We start from the raw sequence: 12,373 nt of genomic DNA on the forward strand, positions 1-12,373 counted from the left end.
ACTCATTCTCTCCTGTTCTAGTGGTTTCCTCTGACACTCCTGCTCCACCCTGCCAAAGGGATAGTGGTAGTGGCTTTCTCTACCATGCACCCAAATAACCACAGAGTTGAAGAACATTTAGCTGGAGGCGGGTCTCAGAGAACACTCATACCAAACTATTTTATGGATGAGGAAGCTGAGGCCCAGAGAGGGCAGCTGATGTGCCCAGGGTCGCACAGCAGTGAAGGGTAGCCCTGGTGTTGAAATCAGGTCTTGAGTTCTGATCAGTGCTTCTTTCAGATATACCTGGTCTGGTTCATCAGACCAGATGGCGATAACTTTCTTTCCAATTCCCATCTCTTTTTGACTCTGTCTTCCTCGCCTATTTGACTGAAATATTTCCTTTTTACTCTTTGAAATGCCCTCTCTGTGTTAAGTGCGATGGCTTGCATTTGGTGGCACTAAGGGGGTACTCAGAGCTAAGTCCTCAGTCTTTGCATAGTTTTCATTTGTCCTCTCCAAAGATTTTTCTCCTTTCTGGTCCTTTATCCCTCAGGATTGTCAGGGACTCTGTCCTCCCCTCTTCCTGAGCCAGACTCTTCAGCTTGTATTTCTCCTTCCAAGTACCCAGGAGGCGAATGAGAACCTCAAGGAATTTTCTCCTTTCTTGTACCTTAGTTTCCAGATCTCTAAAATGGAGCGAGGGTCTCTGCAGGGGAACTATAGGTATTTGTGTATGTGTGTGCATGCAAGTGTGTGTGTATGTGTGTGTGCGCGCGCGTGCATCTCATGTGTCTCCCAGCAGCTCCTGGGGAAAATGGGAAAGTTAATTAGTGCCAGGATGAAAGACGCAGTGGGATAATTGCAGGTAATATTAGGACAGCTGGGAGGGTGGGGCTAAAGGCCTCTAGACCTGGGGCGGGGGTGGACGGGCCTCTAGCCCCACTCATGCAAACAGATCAGATACCTGGAGAGGTGGGGGGAAGGAGCGTTCTGAGTGAAGGGTCTTTGTCTTTACAGGGAAATGCTTGTTAGTTGCTAAGGAACTGGGTTGTCTTTTCTGATCCAAGCCTCCCAGTGTTTTGCTAAGCTTGGGAGGGGGATGCTGGGCTGGGCTTGAGGCTCCTTTGGCAGTTGGCCCTCTCCCTGGGGCTGCCGACACTCCAATGGGTCTCTTGGGAAAGACTCATCTGGAGAGGGTTAGCCCTCCCATTACCTTCAGCCTGAATGCTTGCTTCAGCTGAGCTGGGGAGCACAGCAGGTGAGGTGCAGGCAGAGAAGGAGAGGAGAACACACATTTACTGAACAGCCTGCATACCAGGCACTGTGCCGGGCGCCTTCCGTGCCATCTCATTTAACCGTTGCAACAGATCTTTAAGGAAGGCATGTGTATTTCCATTTTTTCTCATTATACTGTTTTCTTTTTGCAGTTGAAACACAGGTCCAGAACAGTTGAGTAAGTTCCCTGAGGTCAAAGAGCTATCAAATGGTAGAGACTGTGCGAACTTAGGTGTGCTAAGAAAAGTTGTGCTTTTTAAATTACACCACCTCATGCATCTAGCTGCCTTTCTTCTTATCCCACAGGTGCTTAGCACTAACATCTGAACCCATCACTGTCAACCCCTATCACCACCATCATCACCACCAACTTCAACATCAATGTTATCATTTTCATCTTCATCATTAGGAATTCTTCCTATATGTCTTTTTCCATCTCTGTTTTAGCAGTTATTACACAAACAAAGTTCCAGGAAGCAGAGGGGTGATGCAAAGGATTGAGGGTGGTGAACTGTTGGGGTATTTGCCTTGTGCAGGTTGAGGGGGGTGGTAACGGCCTTGAGCTTGGCCAGGCCATTGCTGTCAGCGTCAGGGAGCTGACCCTCCCCACAAATCATGCTTTGTCTAGAATAGCTTGAGGCTGCTGTCTCTGGGGTTGCACAGAGTCGGGCACGACTGAAGCGACTTAGCAGCAGCAACAGCAGCAGCAGGGGAAGGGAAGACTCCCTTTAGGTTCTTTTAGAACTTCTACCCTTCCTTCTTGGCCTACCCAGCTTTGGGATAAATAGAAGATCTGACCTTTATTTTATGTAGCCTGGAGGGTAAAATGAGAGCACTCTGTAAGTGGGCTTCCTAGGTGGTGCTAATGGTAAAGAACCCGCCTTCCATGCAGATTAGACGTAAGAGACAGGGATTCGCTCCCTGGGTAGAAAAGATCCCCTTGAGGAGGGCATGGCAACCCACTTCAGTATTCCTGCCTGGAGAATCCCCATGGACAGAGGAGCCTGGCGAGCGACAGTCCATAGGATCATAAAGAGTCGGACATGACTGAAGTGACTTAGCATGCATGGACGTTACCTGTGAGTACTGAGAGTGGGAAGGCCCAGTTAACACCAGATTCTACCATTACTAGTTACAGAACAGGGAGGAAGTCCCTTAACTTATCGGAATGTCAGTTTCCTCATCTATAAGATGACAATCACAACACCTACACTATTAGGTGGTTTTGACAATTGGATGAGAGAATATGTATGAAGGCCTGGTAGGCTGGGAAGCCAGGCAGGAATGAATGCACTAAAGGAGATGTTACATGTCAGGCATTTGGCATGGTGCCTGGTATGCAGACAGCAATCAACAAATGGTATCTGATGATGATAATGATAATATCAGTTCTCCTGTCTGTAAAGGGGTCACTAATACTCCCCTTGGGGCTTCCCAAGTAGCTCAGTGGTAAAAGAATCCTCCTGTGAATGCAGGAGGTGCAGGAGCCACAGGTTCAATCCCTGAATCGGGAAGATCCCTTGGAGGAGGAAATGGCAACACACTCCAGTATTCTTGCCTGGGAAATCCCATGGACAGAGGAGCCTGGTGGGCTACAGTCCATAGGGTTGCAAAGAGTTGGATACAATTGACTACGCATGCAGTACTCCCTTACATTTTTTTAAACTGTTTTGTTGGCAATTTCCAAGCGATCTCCATACTCATTTTGTTTCTTCCTGGAGGAGGCAGTGAAAAGAAAAGGGGCAAGAGGCCCAAAGCCTTCTGCAGGCAGAGAGCTGAGCCAGGTGGGCTTCCCCAAGTTCTCCTGGCCTCCAGACTTTCCCTGCCGACCCCTGGGAGCTCTTTCTCTGTGGCTTTCAGACACGTCTGGCAAGGCTGGCTTCAGTCTAGCGCCTGGGCTAGTTTTGTTATTTTTTCAAGTTTTGGGGCCAGGAGGGTGGGGGTCTCTCCAGCAGCTGAACTAAAAGCCCAAAACACCAGAGGAAGAGAAAAGAGGTGGGGCGGGGGGAAGGAAGGAAAGCAAGCCGATAATTTCCTCGAAGGATAAACATCCGATTTTTTTCCTCACCCAAAATAAACATGCTAGCCACAAGGAATTAAAAGCAGAAGAGGGGAGGATGTGTCTCAATTTGGGGCTGCTCTAGGAAGCTGACCTGCTATTTATGCCGGCCCTGGACACCGACCAGAGCTGCCAGTTACACTGTGGGCCTCGGTGGAGTGAGGGGTGTGGGGAGAGGGCCCAGAGAGAGGGAGGTTCACACACATCCATACAGTTCCTTCAAGGGCTGCCTTTTGTGACGCTGCAAACTGACGTTTCCTTTGGCTGCTTCGTGTAGCCCTGCTGACAAGCCTGTCTGGTGGCCTAGAATGGAGTGGGGAGTTCCTACTACCTGGGATGGTGTCAAACAAAGGCTGTTCTATAGAACAAGAGCTTGCTGTCCATCACCTGGGTGGGGAGCTGAATCTACAGATGTGGGGGCAGGGGGGGTTGGGGGGGACATCATCCAATCCCTTCCCATCACACACTCTGTCTCCCTCCTCCTGGTGTTTTTCAGATCCCCATGGAAAAGACCCTGCTGCTGGGAAAGATTGAGGGAAGGAAGAGAAGGGGGCAACAGAGAATGAGATGGTTGGATGGCATCACTGACTCAATGGAGTTTGAGCAAACTCTAGGAGATAGTGAAGGACAGGGAAGCCTGATGTACTGCAGTCCATGGGGTCACAAAGAGTTGGCCACAACTGAGCAACAACAACAATCACTAAAATCTTCCCACTAGTCAAGAGTGTGCTGGGCCCAGGGGTTGGACGGGGCCCCTTGCCTTCTGGCTAATGCAGGGCACGGCTTTAGGAAGGTAATAACCCATGGCCCCTTTCATCTGGGGCCCTAGGCACTCTGCATGCATGAGTCACCTATCTTGCTGTATTCTAGCCAAGGAGAGGGGAGTAATTAACTCTTGGGAGGGAAACTGAGCAGAGGGTCTTGTTGAGAGGGTAGGGGGTTAGAGTTGGGGGTGGGGGAGTTGAGGAACCAGGGTTTAGCCTGTGAATGAGACCTTGGCACAGAGGTGCCTCCAAGGGATTTTGGGGTAGGAAAGCCAAGAGACTTTCAGAGGATATCCAGAGGCTGTCAAGAAGCCGAAAATCCTTCCTGTGCAGACCAAAGAGTTTCTTCACAGCTTTCTAAAAGCAGACATCAGATCATGCGCTTTCTCCCCTCCAATCTATTTGTCATTTCACGATTCCCCGTCACTTCCAGGGTACAATCCAAAATGTGAACATGACTGCAAGGCCTGACCTGTCCGGTCTTTGTCCATCTGTCCAGGTGGCCAAAGTTTTGGCTTTTCATTGCCCCATCAGCCACGGGAGCTGGGAGGTGCCATGTCTTCTCTCTGTCCCTGTCTCCACTCATAGTTAACCCCTACCCCACTTCTCAGCCGTGAAGTGAAACATGACTTCCTCAGGAAAGACAGGCGTTCCCAAGCCTTGACCACCCTCCACCCCCCATCACAAATCAGGTCCCCTCTACTCCCTCATGGCACTTGCCACATTTACTGGAATTGCCCGTGGTCATCTGATGGAGAAGTTTGCCCTCCCGTCCTGAACTGGAAGCGCCATGGAACAATCCTCATGTTGGGCCTGCCTTCGTCACATGTGGATCCCCAGCACCCTGGTCAGGCACACACCATGTGCCAACAGTGTTTGTTAAATGAGTGTTCAGAACTGGGAAGGGCCATGGTGATAAACCAACCACCCTTGTCCCTTCTTCCTCCTTCAATTTCGCAACTGAGGAAGTGGAATTTTACGGAGGATAAGTGACTTGCTTAAGGTCACATGGTGCCTCAAGGACCATTCAGGGCTAGAAACTCCCACCTCCTGCCTGTCGCTCCATCCCACCCCACTCCCGACCAACCCCTTGCATTTTACAGGAGTGACCCCAGCCCCAGTGCTGGACATCGATGGATTTCCACCTCTTGGTTTTGGAAGGAGGACAGGTTTGGAAATAAAACATCCAACCATTAAGCCCTAGATGATTTTTTTTTTAATTTGGAAGAGAAAGGGGGTTCCATACCCAGAGAGGGGGAGTCCATACCCAGACCATGGGTGGTGCGCGCTGTGGACACACTGGCAGTGTGGAGCTTGAGGTCTGGCGGGCAGTTATTTCGGTTCAGGTTTGTCCGTGGTCTCATTGCTTACTACTCCCGGGTTCTGGCGACTTAGCCCATCCAGGTAATATTGGGTCATGAATTGGGTGCTGGCTTCAGGTTCGGTCAGGTGGAAGTGGCTCAGAAATTTGTCCATTTTCCAAGAGCCTGGAAGGACAAACAGACCACAGGGAGGTGATGAGACAGAACTGTGGACTTGAGAACTGGCAGGGGCCTGAGAGGGAGGCCAGCTCTGGGGAATAGAGATAGCAGGTGGTGACCCTGGCCCTTGGTCTGAAGGCAGGACGTGTCTGGGGTGCCTGCTGGCTCCTGGCTGCAGGGGAAGCCCTGGACATCAGCAGCATCTGGAAAGGATACTTCCCAGAGGACAGTGGGGACCAAGAGTCTGGACTGAGTCAAGGATGGCCTTTAATCTCTTTCTTCAGGCCTTTATTTGGCACAACTCTGCCTTCCCATCGTGTGCAGAAAGGAAATGCCTGGTCAGGTGGGCTACACACTTCTGCCTCCCACCCATCTTTTCCTGCAAGTTCCCCTGACCTCGTGACTGTGGTCTGAATGCTGCTTTTCTTCATACCTGGTCACCCCCGTTGCCAAGGCTAGGATTGGCAGAAATGTCTATGCCATTTCTTCCAATCTCTTCTCCAGATGCCAGCCCGGCCACCTCCTCCCCAGTCCCAAGAGACATCGTGCGACAGGGTTCCTTCCCCGGGGGTGACACAGATAAAAGGCAAGGCACATGGCCAGGCTGCTTCTCCTTGCCCTGAGGAACTAGATCCTGAAGGGGAGTGGAGAGTGGACGAGACATCCCAGCCTGGACCCTGGGGAAGTCCAGTGTGTGCCCAGGTCAGAGGGGACCTTCTCCAGGGGGAGAGAACACAGGGCTGTGGGGGGAAGGAGGTGCATCTTTTAGAGCAAGTGTGAACAGGCCTAGCAGCAGGGCAAGGAGGGCAAGGCCCCAGGCACAGGGGAGGGGCTTACGGAAGTGGTCAGCGGTATATTCCCATACTCTTGTTTCCCAAACCCCGGGCCTCAGGCACCCTTGGTGGATGGTTGCCAGATAAAATACAGGTTGCCCAGTTCTATTTGAATTTCAGAGGAACAACGAATCCTCTGTTAGTGCAAGTGCATCCCACATATTGTGTGGCCCAGACTTATACTAACAAATTATTCCTTGTTTATCTGAAACTCAAACTGAATTGAGCATCCTATAAGGACAGAGGAGCCTGGTGGGCTATAGTCCATACAGTTGCAGAGAGTTGGACATGACTGATCACACATTTACTTACCTATTTAATGTATTTATTGGGTTGCCCGAAAAGTTCGTTTTGGTTTTTCCATATGCTCATACAGAAAACCTGAACGAACTTTTCTGGCCAACCCAATATTTATTTATCCCTGCCCCCCTGCTTCTCCCCACCCCCTCTCCCACCCCCAATCTAGCAGCCTTTCCTGGCTAGAGGAATTACTGTAGGTAGACCCTGCCTGGAGCAGGGCTAGACAGTGGCTGATACAGCCTGAACCTGAACTAATAGAGACCTCTAACACACCAGGAGGATGAGTTGGGGGGCTGGCAGCCTAGAATTCCTCCCTGAGCCGCCCCTTCACCCACCTGTGGCCCTTCGACTGCATCCACCTCCATTTTCAGCAATGAAGAAAGCAAGTCCCCTCTCTCTGCCACCTGCCACCTGCCAGCTGTTGGCATTTCAAAGATGTTCTCAAGGATAAGACAATTTTTAATCCAAATAAAACAATGATTTGGAAATAATACCAATAACATGGGGACTTCCATGACAGTCCTGTAGCTAAGACTTGGCACTCTCAATGCTGGGGGCCTGGGTTCCATCCCTGGTCAGGGAACTAAGATCCCACATGTCGAAACTAAGACCTGGTGCAGCCAAGTAAAAAGTAATAGCAAGAACACCAATATAGTGCTTCCTATGTGCTAGGCACAATTCTAGGAACTCCACACATACTCATTTAATCCCCATGAGGAAAGAAAAGTAAAAGTGAAATTGAAAGTCGCTCAGTCGTATCTGACTCTTTGCAACACAGAATACTGGAATTCTCCAGGCCAGAATACTGGAATGGGTACCCTTTCCCTTCTCCAGGGGATCTTCCCAACCCAGGGATCGAACCCAGGTCTCCCTCATTGCAGGCAGATTCTTTGCCAGCTGAGCCACAAGGGAAGCTCAAGAAAACTGGAGTGGGTAGCCTATCACTTCTCCAGCGGTTCTTCCTGACCCAGGAATCAAACCAGGGTCTCCTACATTGCAGGTGGAGTCTTTACCAACTGAGCTATCAGGGAAGCCCCACAAGGGGAGAAGACTGTTTTTATTCTCAATGCACAGATGGGATAATGGGGTCATAGGACCAGATTTGGTGAAAAAGCTTTTAGGGGAATGGATGGGGGAAAGGAGGGCTTCCCTAGTGGCTTAGATGGTGAAGAATCAGCATGCCGATGCAGGAGACCTGGATTTAATTCCTGGGTCAGGAAGATCCCTTGGAGAAGGGAATGGCAACCCACTCCAGTATTCTTGCCTGGAGAATCCCATGGACAGAGGAGTCTGGTGGCCTACAGTCCACGGGTTTGCAAAGAGCTGGACATGACTGAGCGACTAACACACACACTTCAGGAGAAGGGCCACCATAGGTTCCCTCAAGTCTTATCTGGCTCTGTGTGCATTCAAATTGGGCCTTTGAGGGCTAGAAAACAGGTTTTCTAGTTTTCTAGTTTCAGGACTTCTTTTTGAGGGGGTCGGGCAGTGGCCTGAGATGAAGACCCACTGCTGGGGGTTGGGGGGAGGGGGTGGGGAGCTGCTTTCCACTAGGATGGGAGGGAGGGAGTGAGGAGAGAGCAGGTACTTGCCTGTCTGTGGCCTCTGCCCCGAGGGAGCTGGGCTGGCTGGAAAAGAACTGTAGTTATCACGACCCTGAGAAGGAGTGTATATGTACACGTACTATGTATGCGCCAGGGAAAGGGTCATGGGTGAACTGGTGTGTGGCTGGCACGGAGACAAGGGGACCTTCCCCACAGAGCACGGCAGGAAGGAAACCCGTGGCAGGGAAGGAATTGAAACTCATCACAAGATCAGGGCAAGTTGGCAGAAAGAAATCCCCCTGCTCCCAGGGAGACCTTGCTCAGCTCTCCCAGCAGTCTGCTCTCTTGATGGAGTTTGGGGCAGGGGTGCACGTTCCGGGTCCCATTGCTGATATCCCTGGGGTTCTCGGGTTTCTTGGGCAGCTTCTCAAACCAGGCGCATCCCTCGGCAGAGGCACCCAGTGCCGGGCTGCTAGCCTTGGTGGCCTCCTCCCCTGGCTTGGCTGTGACTCCTTACACCTCCGTTTCCTGCCACAGAAGGCGAGAGGAACTGACCCTGTGCAAGTTCTAGAAGGAAGAGGGGTGAGTCAGGCCCTCTGGGTTGTGTGAGGAGCTGGGAGGCTGTGGCTTCTGTGGTTGCTGCCCCGGAGGAAAGCCCCATCCTGCATGGTAGTAGCTCCGGAGGGCTGCCCTGCAGGGAGGGGCGGGCAGCCGGCTGGCTCAGGCCACGCCCCTTGTGCCCGGACCTACCCTGGACCAGCTCTGCCTGGGAAGCCCACAGGACTGGCCAGTGCACTTCTCAGGTCTCTGTGGCGCGAGGCCTCCGGCTGCAGGGAGAAAGGAGGAGGGCGGCTCCTGAACCAATGGCTGGAACACAGGGGTCCCTGGTCTCCTCAGGACGGGGCTGTGGCAGAGGGTGTGCAGGGTGGTCCCTGCACAACCCTAGGGAGTGCTGTTCTGATCCAGCACAACTACACACAGAGGCCGTTTGCTCACTTATTGGGTGGTGCTGACGGGAAAGATGTTAGCTATGAGATATGTTAAATGTTGGGCTTCCCTGGTGGCCCAGTAGTAAAGAATCTGCCTGCTGATGCAGGAGACCTAGGTTTGATCTCTGGGTTGGGAAGATCCCTTGAAGAAGGGAATGGCAATCCACTCCAGTATTCTTGTCTGGAGAATTCCATGGACAGAGGAGCCTGACAAGCTATAATATAGTCCATGGTTTGGAAAGAGTTGGACACAACTTTATCAACTTACCAACTCAACAATAATAGACCTTAGAGATGTACCAGACCTGGGCTGGGAGGTGGGGAGCGGGGAGAGTTAGGTCATCTCATCTCAAGCCATGGGGAGGGGGTGTTCTGAGCCTCTCTACCAAACACTGGGAGGGGGTGAGTGACCCTTGTCTTCAACAATTGGGAGACAAGCTTCAGAGACTCATCCCATGAATTTGAGTCTTCGGAATGGCAAGGCTGGAATGTTTGGGAATGGCCCTGAGGCAGGTCTTAACTGTCCATCTCTCCACTCCCAGCTTTCCAGATCTGTGGGACTGGCTTACCACTCACTGCTTGGGAGTAGTTCATCACATGGAATGGACCCTCCCCCACCCCTGCCACCATCCAGCCTGTCAGGGTTTAAGAGGCACATGGTTCAGTGGTAAAGCATCTGCCTGCCAATGCAGGAGACCTGGGTTTGATCCCTGGGTTGGGAAGAACCCCTGGAGAAGAAAATGGCAACCCACTCCAGTTTTCTTGCCTGGGAAATCCCATGGACAGAGGAGCCTGGTGGGCTGCGATACATGGGTTACAAAGAGCTGTACAGGACTGAGAGGCTGAGCACTAATGCAAGAGACTGAGAAAGTAAAGCTACACTAGTTTAGTAACACCCACCCACCAGGATTTGGGAGAACTGGGTAGACAGCACCTGGGCCAGAATTCAGAAACTCTGAGCTGAAGGGAATCTCAGACCCTGGGATCCAGGCGCCCTCTAACACTGACAGCTGCTTCTGGGGGCTGCCAGGAGTGTGGAGGGTTACTTGATCCAGGCCCCACTCCTGCCCTTGACAACTTTATAACAGGATGATCAACACTATATTAGGGACTTCCCTGTTGGCCCAGCAGTTAGGAATCCACCTGCCAACGCAGGGGGACTCAGGTACCGTCCCTGGTCGGGGAACTAGGATCCCATGTGCGGAGGGGCGATAAGCCCGTGCCACAACTACTGAGCCCAGGTGCCACAAGTAGAGAAAGCCCACACGCCGCAGGAAGACTCAGCACAGCCAAAATTTAAAAGAAAGAAAAGAAACTGCTTTAAAAAATGAAACAAAACCAACCAAACAAAAAAACCCATTGGACTAATAACAAGCTAGGCCTTTGTGGGATGGCCTCTCCACTGCACAGTGTGCAGCCCCAGGAGACGAGTTCCCATCCCCCACAGTGGTCCTGGAGTTCTCCACCAGACTCACTCTTTAGACTTCCCTACAGCATGAAGCAGCGCTCCCTGTGTGTCCTTGCTCCCACCTGCCTTGTCATTTGGTCCTCAGTGGACCCTCAGGTGTTCCCCTCTCTCTGGGAAGGAAACACCCATTCAGATTGGCTGGGGAAAGGGACAGGGCTCTAAACCTTGGCATGGGCCCCCCTTAGCTTCTGCTGGGACTCATGACCTCGTGGTGCCTGGCTCAGAGATGCCCTATCACCCCAGGCCGGTGAGCTGCGTTGAACTGAGGCAGCCACCCTATTCCCCAGCCTCTGGCTGCCCTCCCTCTGCTCAGGGACACAAGTGCTTTCCTGTCAGGGGACAGTGGCCCTGAAGGAAAGACAAAAATTGAACACCAGCCTAATAAGCGTCCCACTGAGTGCCCGGCTCAGGTCTGTAATTTGTCTGGCTCTGCGTGGGGCTGGCTGCCGTGAGGGGAGCGCTGATGCCTTTCTGATGAGATTAATGATGTCCTGGCGGTGGTGGGCGGGAGGCCTGAGCCTTTTATTTTTTTGTGCCGTTAAATGACATCCAGAGACTTCCACTTGGGAGCTGAAAAGCCCTCGTTCCATCACATCCAATTACTCCTGGAGAATATTTGCTGAGTAGCTGATCCTGCTGACTTGAGAGGCTCAGGGCAGAGGGGACCACTATGACTTTGGCGGGAGTGAGAGGGTGGGGATGTCAAGGGGGTTTTCCAAGGTAGAGAGGAGAACCCCCGAGAGCTGGCGAGCGGAAGTGTGATTCCTAATTACCCAGTAAGTGGATCACCGGGCTCCTCCCTCCATCGTGAATTTGGGGGTGGCAGGTAGGTGTGGGTAAGGGAATGAGAAGAGGGGAGACTCCAAATTGTCCACTGAGCCCCCAGTTATCAATTACAATACTTGGTAGTGGTGATGGACGGCTGACTGGAGTTCTGGGTGAAAGTTGGGGATTATCTGCGGTTTCCGGATGATCTGTTCAGTACAGCTTGGGATGGCTGGGCTTGACTGGGGTGTGTTCTGGAAGAGGGTGCCTGGGGCCTGTGGCGGTGGCAGGTGGTTCCGAGCCAGGGCGCCTGTCTGAGAGTTGCCCAGCATGGCCTCACCTGGGCCGCTGCCAGGCCCCCAGTCCTACCCGCTCTGCCAGGTGGGTGGGGCCCTTTGGAGGCAGAAGAGGGCTGCCTGACACAAGCCCACACAGTGACTCAGGGGCTGGGCCCCCGGGCTCCTGGGGCCTGGCCAGGTGAACCACCATGGGAGGTCATGGGGGGCGGGGAGGGGCTGTTTTGCAGTGGGTTGTGTGTGTTTGTGTCTGTCTGTGCATTTGGGCTGCTCTCCAGGCAGCACTCCCTTCGCTGCTACCTGGCTTGCACTAGGTCTCCCCTCGTTGCCACCAGGCCTGGTGGATCCCCTGCCAGCCTCGGGCCCTCACCATGGATGCTGCCTACTGTAGACGCTGCCTTTGTGCCCTTGGCCCTGGGCTTTCAAACATTTCCCCACAGTGCCCTTACCTCACTCACCCACAGAACTCCACAGGCCTTCAGATGCCACAAGCAAGACTTAAACCCCACGGTGTGGCAAGTCTCTGCCCGTCCCTCCTCTCTGACCCCTGTGGGTGGGTGGCTTACCCAGAGGCGGCTCCATTCAGCAGCCTGTGGTGCTGGGGAGCAAGATTCTGG

The 12,373-nt window shown here is 52.6% G+C and overlaps 1 protein-coding gene across 5 annotated transcripts in view; it reads right to left on the reverse strand.

The window, feature by feature from the left end:
* Positions 1-5,273: 5,273 nt before the first annotated feature.
* The window catches only part of PEBP4 (phosphatidylethanolamine binding protein 4), a 223,208-nt gene continuing 216,108 nt past the window's right edge, over positions 5,274-12,373 (reverse strand). For 4 of the 5 annotated variants that reach the window (XM_027549898.1, XM_027549897.1, XM_027549893.1 and 1 more), the window contains one exon: positions 5,274-5,567. In XM_027549898.1, the coding sequence (XP_027405699.1) occupies positions 5,413-5,567 (155 nt within the window). In that variant the 3' untranslated portion in view covers positions 5,274-5,412. The remainder of the gene's footprint in view (positions 5,568-12,373) is intronic. The other variant, XM_027549899.1, reaches the window with a different exon arrangement.

Source organism: Bos indicus x Bos taurus, chromosome 8 (assembly GCF_003369695.1).
Source record: "Bos indicus x Bos taurus breed Angus x Brahman F1 hybrid chromosome 8, Bos_hybrid_MaternalHap_v2.0, whole genome shotgun sequence".
In the NCBI taxonomy this organism is placed as follows: Eukaryota; Metazoa; Chordata; class Mammalia; order Artiodactyla; family Bovidae; genus Bos; species Bos indicus x Bos taurus.